Source organism: Epinephelus fuscoguttatus, linkage group LG4 (assembly GCF_011397635.1).
Source record: "Epinephelus fuscoguttatus linkage group LG4, E.fuscoguttatus.final_Chr_v1".
Classification (NCBI taxonomy): Eukaryota; Metazoa; Chordata; class Actinopteri; order Perciformes; family Serranidae; genus Epinephelus; species Epinephelus fuscoguttatus.
In genome coordinates this window covers 23666559-23679324 of record NC_064755.1, presented here as the reverse complement: position 1 = coordinate 23679324, position 12766 = coordinate 23666559, and the positions used below count along the sequence as shown (strand labels likewise).

Below are 12766 nucleotides of genomic sequence, written 5' to 3'. Positions count from 1 at the left end.
CTATGATATACTTGCATCCTTCTAGCCCACTGAATGTGAACTCAGGACATTGCTGTAAAAGAGGTTAATGCTCAGTCAATTTTCCCTGAATAAACAGTGGTTTGATTGATTAAGATCCAAAGATGGCGCCTAATGAGAGTTGCTCACCTAGCGCATACATCAAAAAAGTTTCTAGCTTCCAGGTTTACTTCCGCGGGATGTGGCCCACTCAATATGCGCATTTATTTCTCCCAGTGGTGCTGCCTACAAGTTCCCACCCGGCCCATAGACTGTGCATTATAAAGACACAGGAAAGTTTTACAAATCTCCATGGATCACAAAGTCACAACAGGAAGAGTCATAACTGACCTTGTTTGCAGTCCGAGGTGTTCTCTCAACAGTTTTATGGACGTCTCTTTTATAATGGTGGTCTACAGGGAAAACGCTTTTGGGCTGGCGTTAATGCAGCCTTACAGAGCTCACCTCTAATTGGTAATCTAAAACTTAGACTGGATGGGGAAGTAAAGAAAGGCATTCATGTTTATGCAGCTACCCTATGTGTATATAAAGATGCAGTAACCTATACAAGGTTCTGTAAGCTTTATGATTTCTATATTATACTTTATTCTTTGAGATGAAACGTAAGCGCCCCTTATATATTTACTTACAATATTATTTTGCTGTAGATCATAGCTTCAAGAATGAATAAATAATCTTTCTTTTAAAAGTAAGACTTTCCCTAATCTGTTCAAGAAGTAAACTTTCCTGAAATTATGAGTAGTTTTAATTTGTTTCACTGGTGACCACTTTGCAATTCATTCACAGTCTGGGTCCTGACCGAGACTTGACAGACAAATATGCTGTCGACGACAGTTAGCTCAGCAGTTTTCCAGCACCAGGGCGAAACTGTACAGAGAATAAACTGCTGCAGAGTAAAATAGTATCTCACATTCATTGCTGAAGAGGTGAAACTGCATTCCCAGAAGACCCATTGCTTTGCAGAAGGTGTATGAAGCCGAGCTTTTCTTCTTAGGACACAACTTCAGGATCTGCAGCAGAGACACGAAACACACAATGTGACTGGATTAACATATGTTTGATTATGTACAAACTGGTGGTCTCGGGTGCATAGTAGAGTATTGTGGTAAGTCCCTGGACAGAGGCTCCTCACCAGCAGCAGGTCATTGAAGAGGAAGACCTCTCTCTGCAGCTGGGACAGTTTCTGTTTATGAGGCTTGTTGGCGTCAGGCACCTCAAACAGACGACAGCAGCACACCAGACGTCTGTGGGGCACAGCGAGGATCTATGGAGGCGAGGTTAAAGAGATGGAGATGACAGATAGTACAGAGGGCAGACTGCAGCGAAATAATACATGACACTGGAGAGAGGAGACAGAACAAACAAGTACAGACAGCTCACTGAATTGAGAAATAAGGCAAAGGCTTGCACACACAGACAAATACACTCACAGTTTTCAGGCCCAGGATGGACTGCTCCACACGGCTCACATAGGTGACGTGGTCTTCGTTGGAACGGAGCTCTCTTTGTTGGATCCTTTCGTAAATGCCTGCGACCATCTCTCTGGGGATGTCTGCACCGTCATCCACACCTGAGGGAACAAGGGTCGAGAGAAAGTGGTCACAATCAAAGTATGGCGCACTCCATAGTTACAAGCAGTGAGTTCTGAATGTCCAATCAATCAGTCAGACTATCAAATGACACTATACCAATGTTTTGTTTTTAAATACCTTCAGGCTGACTTGCCCATTTGCCCATTAAAAAATTACGATTTGGTTTCACAGCCTCACACTGAAAGACAGAAACAGTCTAAATAGCATTGTTAAAATTTGCTATAAGATCACAAGAGTGACACAACAGGACTTGTCCAGTTTTTGCAATTGACAAATCCTCCAAAAAGCCATTACTAATTTAGTGCCTTCTGGACATGCTCTTGCAGGTGAAAATTCTCCGTTGCTGTCAGGGCTTCGTTACGCTTTACCTGCTTGTAAAACTAACCGGTAACCACGATATTTTATTCCCTCTGCAATTCCTCTTTTAAATTCGCTGTAAATAGTTTTTTATTGTTTTTTATCTCTTTTATAAATAATAAGTCTATTCACTTTTTATTATTTATACATTTATACAAACACATTGCCCCTGGTGGGATTAACAAAGTTGTCAGCATCTGAATCTGAATGATTGAAAAAATTGTACTAAATTGGTCTTATGTAGTACATCTATTTGTGATTCATCTATTTTGCATATTTCAATAGAAAATAGTGGTAATTTTTCTAATAGCTTCCATATTACATGACCCAGTGACTCCAAAACTGCCAAAGCTATTAAAACTAACATTTAATTAACATTTATTTTATGATTACTTTTATTTTTCACAGATGTTGGTTGTGAATCAAATGATTCCATCGTGTGGATTATCAAGAAGATTAGCAACAGCCACAGTGGAAGTCAGAGGGATCCAAACTATACACTTAATAATCATTGAATTTGAAACCGACTGTCTGGGCTCTCATAATTTTTATTTGAGAGGTTATAGCCAAATTAGTTTTATTTCACTGTTGGTTTTGTGGCTGTAAATGAGAAAATGTGCTTTTATCCCAGTGTGTGTGCCGCCATTGTGTCCCTAGTAGCTGTGCCATTATCACCGTGGCGCAGCAAACAGACATCCTTGCTACCGTCTGTCTCTGCTGTTCAGCTCAAGGAGAATCCTCTTCAGCTCGTAAATTAAAACTGAGTTTTGCAATATTGTGTGAAGAAAGATATTGAAATTTGTTTTATGTGATTTTGTTCTCCCCGTAACTGAGGATACAAATAAAAGTCAAACTTCTTAACCTCTGCTTGCAGTAAATGCATGTATCTGCTCAATCGCCGGACGGAGACCTCGTTGAGAGCCTCTGATGATGAGATTCCGCCGGAAACCTGAGCTCATATCGTTAAATCTAACGCTAAGTGAGCCTCAATTAAATGGGTCAACGCCACGGTCTCTGGAGCAGAGCTGTGAGTCAAGGATATCAGGAATCTCCTCCTGCACAGCTGATGGTTTTCTTGATGGTAGCGAGCGGAGGCAAGCACCCGCTGCCTTTTTGAGTAATTTACTTCACTTCAAGAGGCTGTCACTCAAAAGACAGATAGCGAGGTTGGAGTGAGGTTGATAACAGAGTGCTTGTTGTAAAACTTTGACTTTCCTTGCCCTCTGCTCGCTTTTTCGTCTTCCTTATCACTCTGGCATATCTCTCCAGTGGATCTCATAATCGGCACTAAAAGGTCGAACATGCATGTGTGTGTGCACATGTGCTTACTATATATAACTGCTCATAAAACCACTTTCCATAAGTGTTGAAACACGTCTGCAGGTAATTATACCACCTCTATCCCCAGGGTCAGCTCACTCACACACCTTGACATGACACACACATACAAAACTCACTCTACTTCTCCCATACATGCTCATACATGTATTTGGACACACTGACCTCTTAGGTTGCGTATGAAGTCATCGAGGCCCATTTTGCGCTGGGGTTTGATGTTAGGTGAGTACATGTCAGTGTTGAGGAGGACCACGGCGAAGGCCAGGATGAAGATGGTGTCCGGGTTGTGAAATTGCTGCACCACGTCAGGATTGCACATACAATACCTCTGGCTGTGGAGGGAAAATAGGACAGTGTGACATCTCTCTGTCTATCACCTCTAGGTCTCAATATTGGTGTGGATTCTCGGCCATAATATCACCACCACTACTGACAAAAAAAAGAGATGTTCAAGGTAAAACACAGCAAGAACCATCAACAGCACTGAAATTCCAATCATTCAAATATTTGAATAGCATTCATATCTTGAGGACTTTTACTGCTTTTATATGGATAAAAGCATATGTACTAGCTGACACATTTTCTCTGGTGTTACAAACACAAAATAAGACTGCAAAAGTTACCACAAGTTTAATGTGTGACACCAAAAAAAGCATAGCTCATACTTTTTAATGGTTGATTTATGGAACTACATGCTTTTTCAAAATTAATTCATGTGATCCCTATGGTCTAAGACAGTCTAAAAATGTTGGTAAACACAAACTCTTTCAAATCTATAAACTAGAGTGCTAAAATTCAAATTCAAACAATACTGTGTACGGGGGCGTAAATATAGACAGTGCAGGCAGTGTGGTTGCACTGGGGCCCGTGGGGTGGAGGGGCCTGATTGCCACCTGGAAATACGCCCGTGTTTGAATTTGAATTTTATTAGCACACAAGATGTGATAAAAACAAGTATGTAAAAATAAATATGGAAGGGATTGTGCAGGAGAGGTAAGAAAGCCAAAGGGGCTTTTGGTGAACACCTCCCCATCTAGAATTTAAAATCTTTAATAAAACAAGTAGTTATAATAATCATAGATGAAACAGACACAAACACATAACACATTAACTGTTTAAGAAGAACTCATGTTGAATCAAAAATGGTGCAAAAATGGCAAACCCATTGTCATCATGGTTTTCTGTTTTTGTAAAATATTATCAATCTATAAAAAAAAAATCATATGCTTATTATATAAACTATTAAAAAAAAACTATAATTTAACTTTAAAAAAGACTATTTAGTAAAACTTATAATTTCCTGTTTTCTTTTGTAGTTTTTGTCATATACGAGTAGGTAATAATGAATGCTGTGTTGATGTAGTCCGACATCAAGACTCTCTGTTTAATCATGTAATCATATTTTAAAAATGGTAACGTTTCACTTAAATGCACCCTGGACAAATCATATTGTTTGGATTTATTTACGCATTGCACTGTGTATAAAAACATCTGTAACCAAATCATCACAACCAGTTATTAGTAAGACCTCTATTTAGTGCAAAATGACGTGTGATATATAGACAGACAGATGAACGGATGGACAGACAGACAGATAGATAGCAGCATATAAATATGTACACATGCACTAACACACACTCACATAAGCTTATCACATCATTTTCACAACCACGTACAGATTCATATCTGTATTTCTAAGATATACAATAATATATAATATGTGTGAGGAACTTCCCAGCAACACAAAAACAAATAAACTGAGTGAATATGTTCATAAAGTGAGAACCAAGGCTCAAGAAACTGCAGGATTTTACAGCTGGGCTGACGTGAAATCACTCTCAGTTGCCAGTTTATTGAGAACACCTTGCAAAAACGAATCGAATCTCACAGTCCGACAATAAATCCTACCTTCCTCTTATTATTATCTAATGTGCTGTTAAATTGGACTGCTTAATACTAAGAGGTGTTTCTAATATTTTGTCCATGCCATTTATAATCATGAGGGCATACTGAATAATAGAAACACCTCTTAATATCCCCGTATCTTCAGGCTCCCAGAACCAATGTACCAAAACTTAATGATGCACTCCTTGACTTTGTTATTGTGCCCAATCGCCCCCCTTAATCCCAAAATGTCCTCTCAGCTTTAACTATAAAAAAAAAATCAGGGAGTACATCGTTAAATACAAATTGTTAAAGTTATAAAAGGCAATACAGGGAACGACCTTTAAAAAGTTGCTTATTCCTGCAGTGAGATGGAGGCATGATATCCGATATCTCACCACACAAGCTGCAGCATTCCCTAATCTGACTGATTGACTCAGTCTGACTGACTGCAACTTCTGCTCGGATGTGAGGCGCAGTCACTCCGCCATAAATGAGACTGACAGGAGACAGGAGACATTCGACTAAATTGCTCTGCCTTAGGTGAGGTAAGGCTGCCCAGTCTGCTTTGGAACCAGTGATTCTGCATTTGGATTTGCTTTGCTCCATCGCTGCCCACAGGCTTCACAAACTCTCACTTCCTCCCCTCCTTCTCCCCCCAACAGCTCCCTCCCTATCTTTCTTACTGTCACTTACACTTACACAGTGGGCCATTTCAGTGGTGGGAGGCTTTTATCTCTGCAGCCAGGCAGGATGCAGACATGGAGAGGGCTGCTGTGCTCCAGAGGACTATGTACTTGTCAGAGCATATGCAAGCGAGAGTCCACATCTGAGACCTGCGCAACCAGAAAGCCTTTTCCCAGACCCCACACAAGATCTGAGGCGAGAGTACACAGGGTATCAATCAGCCGCAGTTCAGCAGCAATGCCTTTGTTTGAGGGAGAATAGATCCTGCTTGGCACAAACACTGCTACGGATGTAATATGCACATGCATAGACAAAGAGAGGCACAAATGAGCCTTCTGATTTGCCATCTTGATGTAATTCTGCGGCAAAGTCTTCAAAGACTGAAAGCAAGGCGAGATCTGCTGTATGTGTGAGCGTGTATGTAAGCTAATGGACATGTGCATGGATGTGAAAGCGCATATGCGAGCAAACAGTTGAGTGAATAAATAAAGCAAGTCATTGAGTGTGTGTGTGTCTGTGTGTGTGTGTTTGTGCTTCATTCACACATTTCCAAGCGCGGATCTCCGTCTTATGTAACCAGTTTATTTAAACACTAGCTCCGATCTCTTATCTTCATATCTGCATATGAAAGTTGCATGCCAGCTGGCACAAATACCGCTTCGTATAAAAGAACTACTCACGGCAAGAGTACAACACGCTTCAAACAGATGACATAACAAGTGTTATGTAACAGACATGGCATCGGATGTCTGGCTGTCCCGATAAAAGCCCGCTCATTTCTGACCTATACTCGCAGCTCCAGCTACAGAGAGTGTGGTCTCGGATCGCTGATGAATTTGTAATCTGCACCCAGGGGCTCAGCACGTATGATTGAGTGAGATGTGATTAACTGATGACCGCGGTGGGTGTTCTGATTGGCCCTCAAATCAGGAGCGGAGAGGGGAAGTGTCATGACTGCTCCTTTTCCCCTCCTCCCTCACCATTTCTTGCTCAGTGTAAAAACACACGGACAGATAGGGCTGGTGATGGTCTATATTTCCAATGAAATCCAATGAAAAAACAACAACTGATCCTCCTAACAAGCATTGCTTATGTATTCACAGCCTCCTATAGCTGCGAAAACACATCAACGAGCCACACGTTTGCGTTAAGGCGAGTGACATGTTCCTTTATTATGATGAACATTAGGATGGATCTGGAGTTTATTTTAAGACAATCCTACATAATCCCGCTGTAAACACTCACAAGAGCAGCAAATGTGTATTAATATTAATCAGCTCGGCTGAAAATAGTCCCCAACATATGTGCTATTTATTCCTGTTAGAGCAATGGTCGCTAAGAACGACAGTGCCCAGCTGCTTCATTGAATTAAATAAGAAATCAAATCTATGTGTTTGTGATCTGAGGGTTGGTCCACCACTGAAATCCAGGTTGAAATGTCTCAACAGCTACTTCATGTCCCCCTCAGGATGATTTGTAATAATGTTGGTGATACTCTGACTTTTTATCGAGTAGCCTAACATAATCAGATGAAAAAAAAAAAAGTAAATTTGTCCAAAACGGACTGTAGACTCTTAGGGCCCTGACACACCAAGCCGACAGTCAGCTATTGGTCAGTGTTGGTCAGTGTCTGTCGCCTTAGTCTGTGAGGTGTTACCTGCACCGTTGGCCCATGTCAACGATTTTTGTTAGGGTTTTTGCCAATTCAGGATGTCTAAGTGATGTCGGAGACAACAGAGCCCGTTGGTGGCTGAAATCACCCTAACTGGCAGTTTAGCTCAGTGCACAAACTGAGAAACGGAAGTGAGGAAAGTAAACAAACAGCAAAGCCAAGAGGGCGTGAGATCAAAACAAACTTGTTATATTAGGTAAGATGATGTTTTTTAGCCACTGAGCTTTTTAGCTAAAGGTTCGTAATTGTTTGTGTTATTGTTTGACAGCGCACAGTAACTGTGCTTTATTCTTTCAACGCTGGATTGTGTTGTTAATGTGCTACCTGGCTAACTAGCATCATGACGGTCTTCAGGTTTCCCTTTTTGCCTGACAAACACAGACTACCTCCATGTGCTGGTATGGAGAGTTATTTTCTCTCACGCAGGTGCAGAACGTATGTTCTGGTTGGCTGTCAGCCGTAGTCTTTGTGGTGTGTTCATGCGCAACTTTTTGGTCAAGACCTACGTGACATGAGGGGATGCAACTGTTAGCTCTCATCGTCAGTTTTTTTTATGTCGTTTTGGTGTGAGTGGGCCTTCAGTCTTGTTAAACAGCCCAGTCATCAGAAGAAAATATTGGCATTGTACGTTTCTACAAACCATAAATATGTTAAATGTGCACATTTCATACGTATCATATCAACATTTCTAAAGTGATGGTGGTGTGTGAGCTGTCATAATTAAAACAACCCAATCGTCTTTGGCACGCAATGCCTCTTGGGATAAGCTGGGCCACAAAGGATTCATCTGTTGCATCCTCCAAATTCTGGGAAAGAAGGCTGCATTTCTCGGCCATATTTGAAGGAGCCTTTGAAATGGGGCAGCCTTGGCCGCATCGCTGTGAAGCAATCGGTCTTCAGATTCAGCCTTCAAAGGCCGCAGCCCCTGAATTGAGACACAGCTTTTGTCATAAGGAGGTTGAGAGGAAGGTGGATGGCATGTCACCTGGGTGAGATGCCTGCCAGACCACTGTCAACAACCAACAAACAACAAAGCCGGTTGTGTTTTAGCGAGTCACTGCAATGCTTCAATTGATGTTGAGGGCTCCAATTATGGTGAAGATAATCCCACTCCTGACCTGGGTATTTTAAGCCAAAACATGTCCTGTTCCTTACTATAACATAAGTATTTTTTGTGCCTAAACCATACCACCTTGTGTAAACATAAAGTTTCAATATATCTACTACGATGACATGCAGATTAAACATATCCATGGTTTGCAAAAATGCAAAAAACAAAAAAAAGTTTTTTGTGGTTATTAGGATGTGTTAAAGATTTAAGCCTTCACAAGACCACAAAAAGACAAAACCAAAGTTTGCAGCTCAAACAAACAAAGATGCCACATCATGGAAGCAGAAACGCGTTGGCAGACAATTAACATGCAGTGCATTTACTGTGGTGATTTCACTCCCCAACATTGAATTATACTAGCAACTTAGCATAATTCAGAGGGACAGCTTAGTTCATGAGGTCAAAGGGGCAGTGGCTAAACTCATGGTGGTGACATTGTTGATAATCCTGAGGCAAAGAGCTGCACATCAGCAGAGGAAGATTAAATGTACAGCGCAATGTAACAATTACTCTGAAACAGAAAACAATGATGGCCATTTTTATTGCATTTTCAGTCCTGGGAGCAATCTTTGGATATTACCAGGACATTTCAAGGACAGTGCCAGCCAGAGGATAAGGAACCAATTGCAGCTCCTATTTGTCTGGTCACTTCTATCTGTTTTTGCCTCAAATACTTTTCAGTCAGAAGGTAAAACAGCATCATAAAAACCTGTATCTGTCCAGTTTGTTGGAGGCAAAGTTAAACAGTCCACTTTAAGGCACAAATGGAGTGTGTTAGCTACAGTGGGTCTCTCAAGGTCCTCTTGGTATTAAAATGAGTCTTCTTCAGCAGATATGCTCATAAATTTTAGTGACTTGGGGCAAGAGTCAGCACTGACAAAATGAGCAGAAACCAGCTCAGGCTAAAACCTCATGAGCACCAAACTTGCATTTTTACATATTTATGTGTGATTTTGGATGGAAACAGGCACGCAACTGTCATAGACATACAAACAGCCCTGAGAGCCTCAAGATTTGGCCAGAAAGTGTCATCCAGGGGAGAAAGTTATGAAATGGAGCATCTATTTTTGTCCCAATGGAAGACACACTGATTGCCTGCAGCTCAGATCACTGCTATGATTGGCTGACAATCAAACACTGCTGAGTTTAGTCAAAGGTTACAGGCAATCAGTGTAATTTGTTAATGATACACGGCTTTGGTTTCCATCAGAGTCTGCCGCAGTGAGCTGGCAGAACCAGTTAAACACATACAGTTGCCCTATTAGTATGCCATTCTGGATACATCTGCTACCCCAAAGCTGTGAGATGAGATCATAAATTACTTTACTGTTGTACTGCAAAATATGTGAGCTTACATGTCATTTGGATTTTTTGTTTTGCCTGGGTGGCCACAGGCAAAAGGTCTATTCATGCAAAAAAGTTTGGAGTGCCCTTACCAGCCCTGCTCAGTCATGTGATGGACTGTTGTTGTGTTGAATTGTGTTAAAAAGTGAACCCAGAGCCCCGTTAGTCAACGACGCCTGGTTGTGAGCGACTTGACAGTCTCACCTGAAGGCTTCGATGAGTCTCTCCACTTTCTGTGCTTCTCCCTGAACACGAACATGAGCCTGGAACTTTCTCAGGGCTTCGTCGAGCTCCATGCCTGAGAAATCCATCTCATCCACGACACAACTATTAAGGGACAGACAGAGAGAGGAAATAAAGAAAGCAAGAGAGACAGGAAGGAGAGATTTAGTCGTAGTGTGTCACTCTAATGAGAAGGTGAGTGAGTGAGCATGTGCGTGTGCATGTGAACGAAACTATGAGTACCCAAGCGCTGATGGCAAATCTTCCTCTTACAGTCATACCTCTATTACAGAGTCACTGACCTGGAAGACGCACATAGAGACAACATGTTTGCACACGCACGTGCACACACTTTGTGCAAACATCAATGGGGAAGATGGGGTCTGATGACGGGGAGATAAGAGGAAAGGAAAAAGAGGGATGAGAGGGCGAAATAATGAAATGCAAAGAGCGAGGGGGCAAGAGAGAGAGGTACATGAAAGGCTGAGGGCAGGCTGTGGCAATGGGAAAAGTGCATCCACAAGATTGCGCGCGTGTGTTCGTGTGCGTGCACGCGTTTGTGTCGACGCACGTGTGTCTATGTGTCTGAATGAAAGAAAGCGAGGGTGTGTTGCTCGTGTGTGTTCAGTGCAGTGACCTATTTCTACAGTCTCTGCAACAACCTCAGCAAAAAGCCTCTCTATCCTGGATCTCTGTCTACACTGGTTGGATGCAAAAAGGGTGAGTGTGAAGGCATTAAGTAAATGCGTGTTTTCATGGATGTGTTGCATTTATGCATGCAAGTGCTGCATGTCAAGTGAGTTTGTGCGTGTGTGTCGGGTTAGATTCTACTAGCTATTTCTATTTTAGATATCTTAAAAAAAACTGAATCCATAAAAAGTCAGTGAAGCAAATCTCTTATTTAATCTTTTATTTCATCTCTCCTTCAGTAGTAAAGAGCAACATACAAACATCCATTCAAAGTTCACTTCTGACCTTGCTATAGATGTACTTGGAAGCTCTGGATGCTACAATATGGACCCTGAGGTGGGTTTTTATTTCTTCTTAACTGCTGTTTTCAAGGTCATGAAGGAAATTTGATCATTAACTTTAAAGATGAGAAGACCTAGAGGTGCTCAGAATAATTGAAATGTTGAACATCTCTAGTTTAGTGGCAATAAAGCAAACAGTCTTTTGATGAGAACCACGTCCTGCAGAACAGCTAATGGGCCGGTTAGATTATTATGTAAAGTCCAGCAAGTCATTTAGATAAAGGTATACTTTGCAGGATTTTCCTTAAAAACAATTTATAGACCTGAAAAGTAAAAGTAATCTCTCTCAACTATCACTAGAAGTTTGTGGCGGTGTTTTTATCTGCAAAGACTCTGCCCTCCGCCTCTGTTTTTCCTCTTTTTTGCACAGCACACCAGTGAGGTTAGGGCTTTATAAAAAGGTAGCTACCAGGTGCCAGATCATAAGCAGCTGCCGTCAAAAAGGAAGGTACAAAAATCACGGACATAGCGCCAAAAAACAAAAATAAAATGCAAATAGTGAGGCAAACAACAAGCAGACAAAGCTGAGGTTGGCTTTCACTTTCCCTATTGATGCTGTTCACAAACAGTAGCTGACAGCTCCTGAATAGTGTACCTTTAAATAGCGAGTAAGGTTTTTGACTTTGTAATAAGTAATCAAATCTACAACTATGAATGTTAATAAGTAAATAAGGTACTCGAATCAATCACGTCTGCAGTCATAATTGTTAATAAGATGTAAATAAATTCATTTTGGTCCAGATGCTCTGCAGCCCTTTTTTTTATCAGGTGATGGGTTAAATAGAGACATAACGTGACAGAGGGGTCTTTGTGATAAACTAAAGGGTGTCATTCACGAGGGGGAGCTTTTCACAACCTGGCAACTCAAAAGTTGTTCTGATTAAAGAAGCACTCCAGCAGTTTCACACATGAAGGTCAGTTTACTTGTCATAAGGGGTACCACTCAGCCTGGGGAAATGTGTTGCATAATGATCCCTGTGGGTCTGGAGGAGCTTTCTGAAGTTTGAGAGAATAACTCTGATGATGTCATTTGGTTCGTCTCAGTATGGGCTTGGAAATCATGAAATTATTGTTTGTAAGCCTGCGTTTAAACTGGAAGTGAAGTTTGAAGGACATGGGTGTTTACTAGACAGGGAGAGTCAAACAAAGAGACACTTGTGAGTTTAATTTGTAGGTTCCAATATGTTTTTTAGAGCTTGACCTGTACCGGTGATAAATATCTCGGCTGCTTTGAATTTTGACCTTTAAATTCCCCCAACTTTTATACTTAGGAAAAACATCTGAAACTGTCCCACGTAAAGATAAATGTTTATTAAAGATACTTCTGGCAAGTAGCAGGAAAGCCATAGCTCGCAAATGGTTGCATATTGATCCTCCAACTTTGGCCCAAAGGCCAGGGATTATAAAAGAAAAATACTCTATGGAAAGACTTTCAAAACTTTTATTTTAAGGCTTGAGATGGAAAAATATACAAAATACTGGGAGAAACAGATTGTGTATAAACGCCGTT

At 41.1% G+C, this 12766-nt stretch overlaps 1 protein-coding gene across 2 annotated transcripts in view; it reads right to left on the bottom strand.

Annotated features, from left to right (window-relative positions):
• Positions 1–12766, bottom strand: part of iqsec3b (IQ motif and Sec7 domain ArfGEF 3b) — a 39421-nt gene that overhangs the window by 8044 nt on the left and 18611 nt on the right. For both annotated transcript variants that reach the window (XM_049575270.1, XM_049575271.1), the window contains exons 7-11: positions 10208–10330; positions 3471–3637; positions 1449–1588; positions 1151–1282; positions 929–1028 (exon numbers count right to left, since the gene is read on the bottom strand). In XM_049575270.1, the coding sequence (XP_049431227.1) occupies positions 929–1028; positions 1151–1282; positions 1449–1588; positions 3471–3637; positions 10208–10330 (662 nt within the window). The remainder of the gene's footprint in view (positions 1–928; positions 1029–1150; positions 1283–1448; positions 1589–3470; positions 3638–10207; positions 10331–12766) is intronic.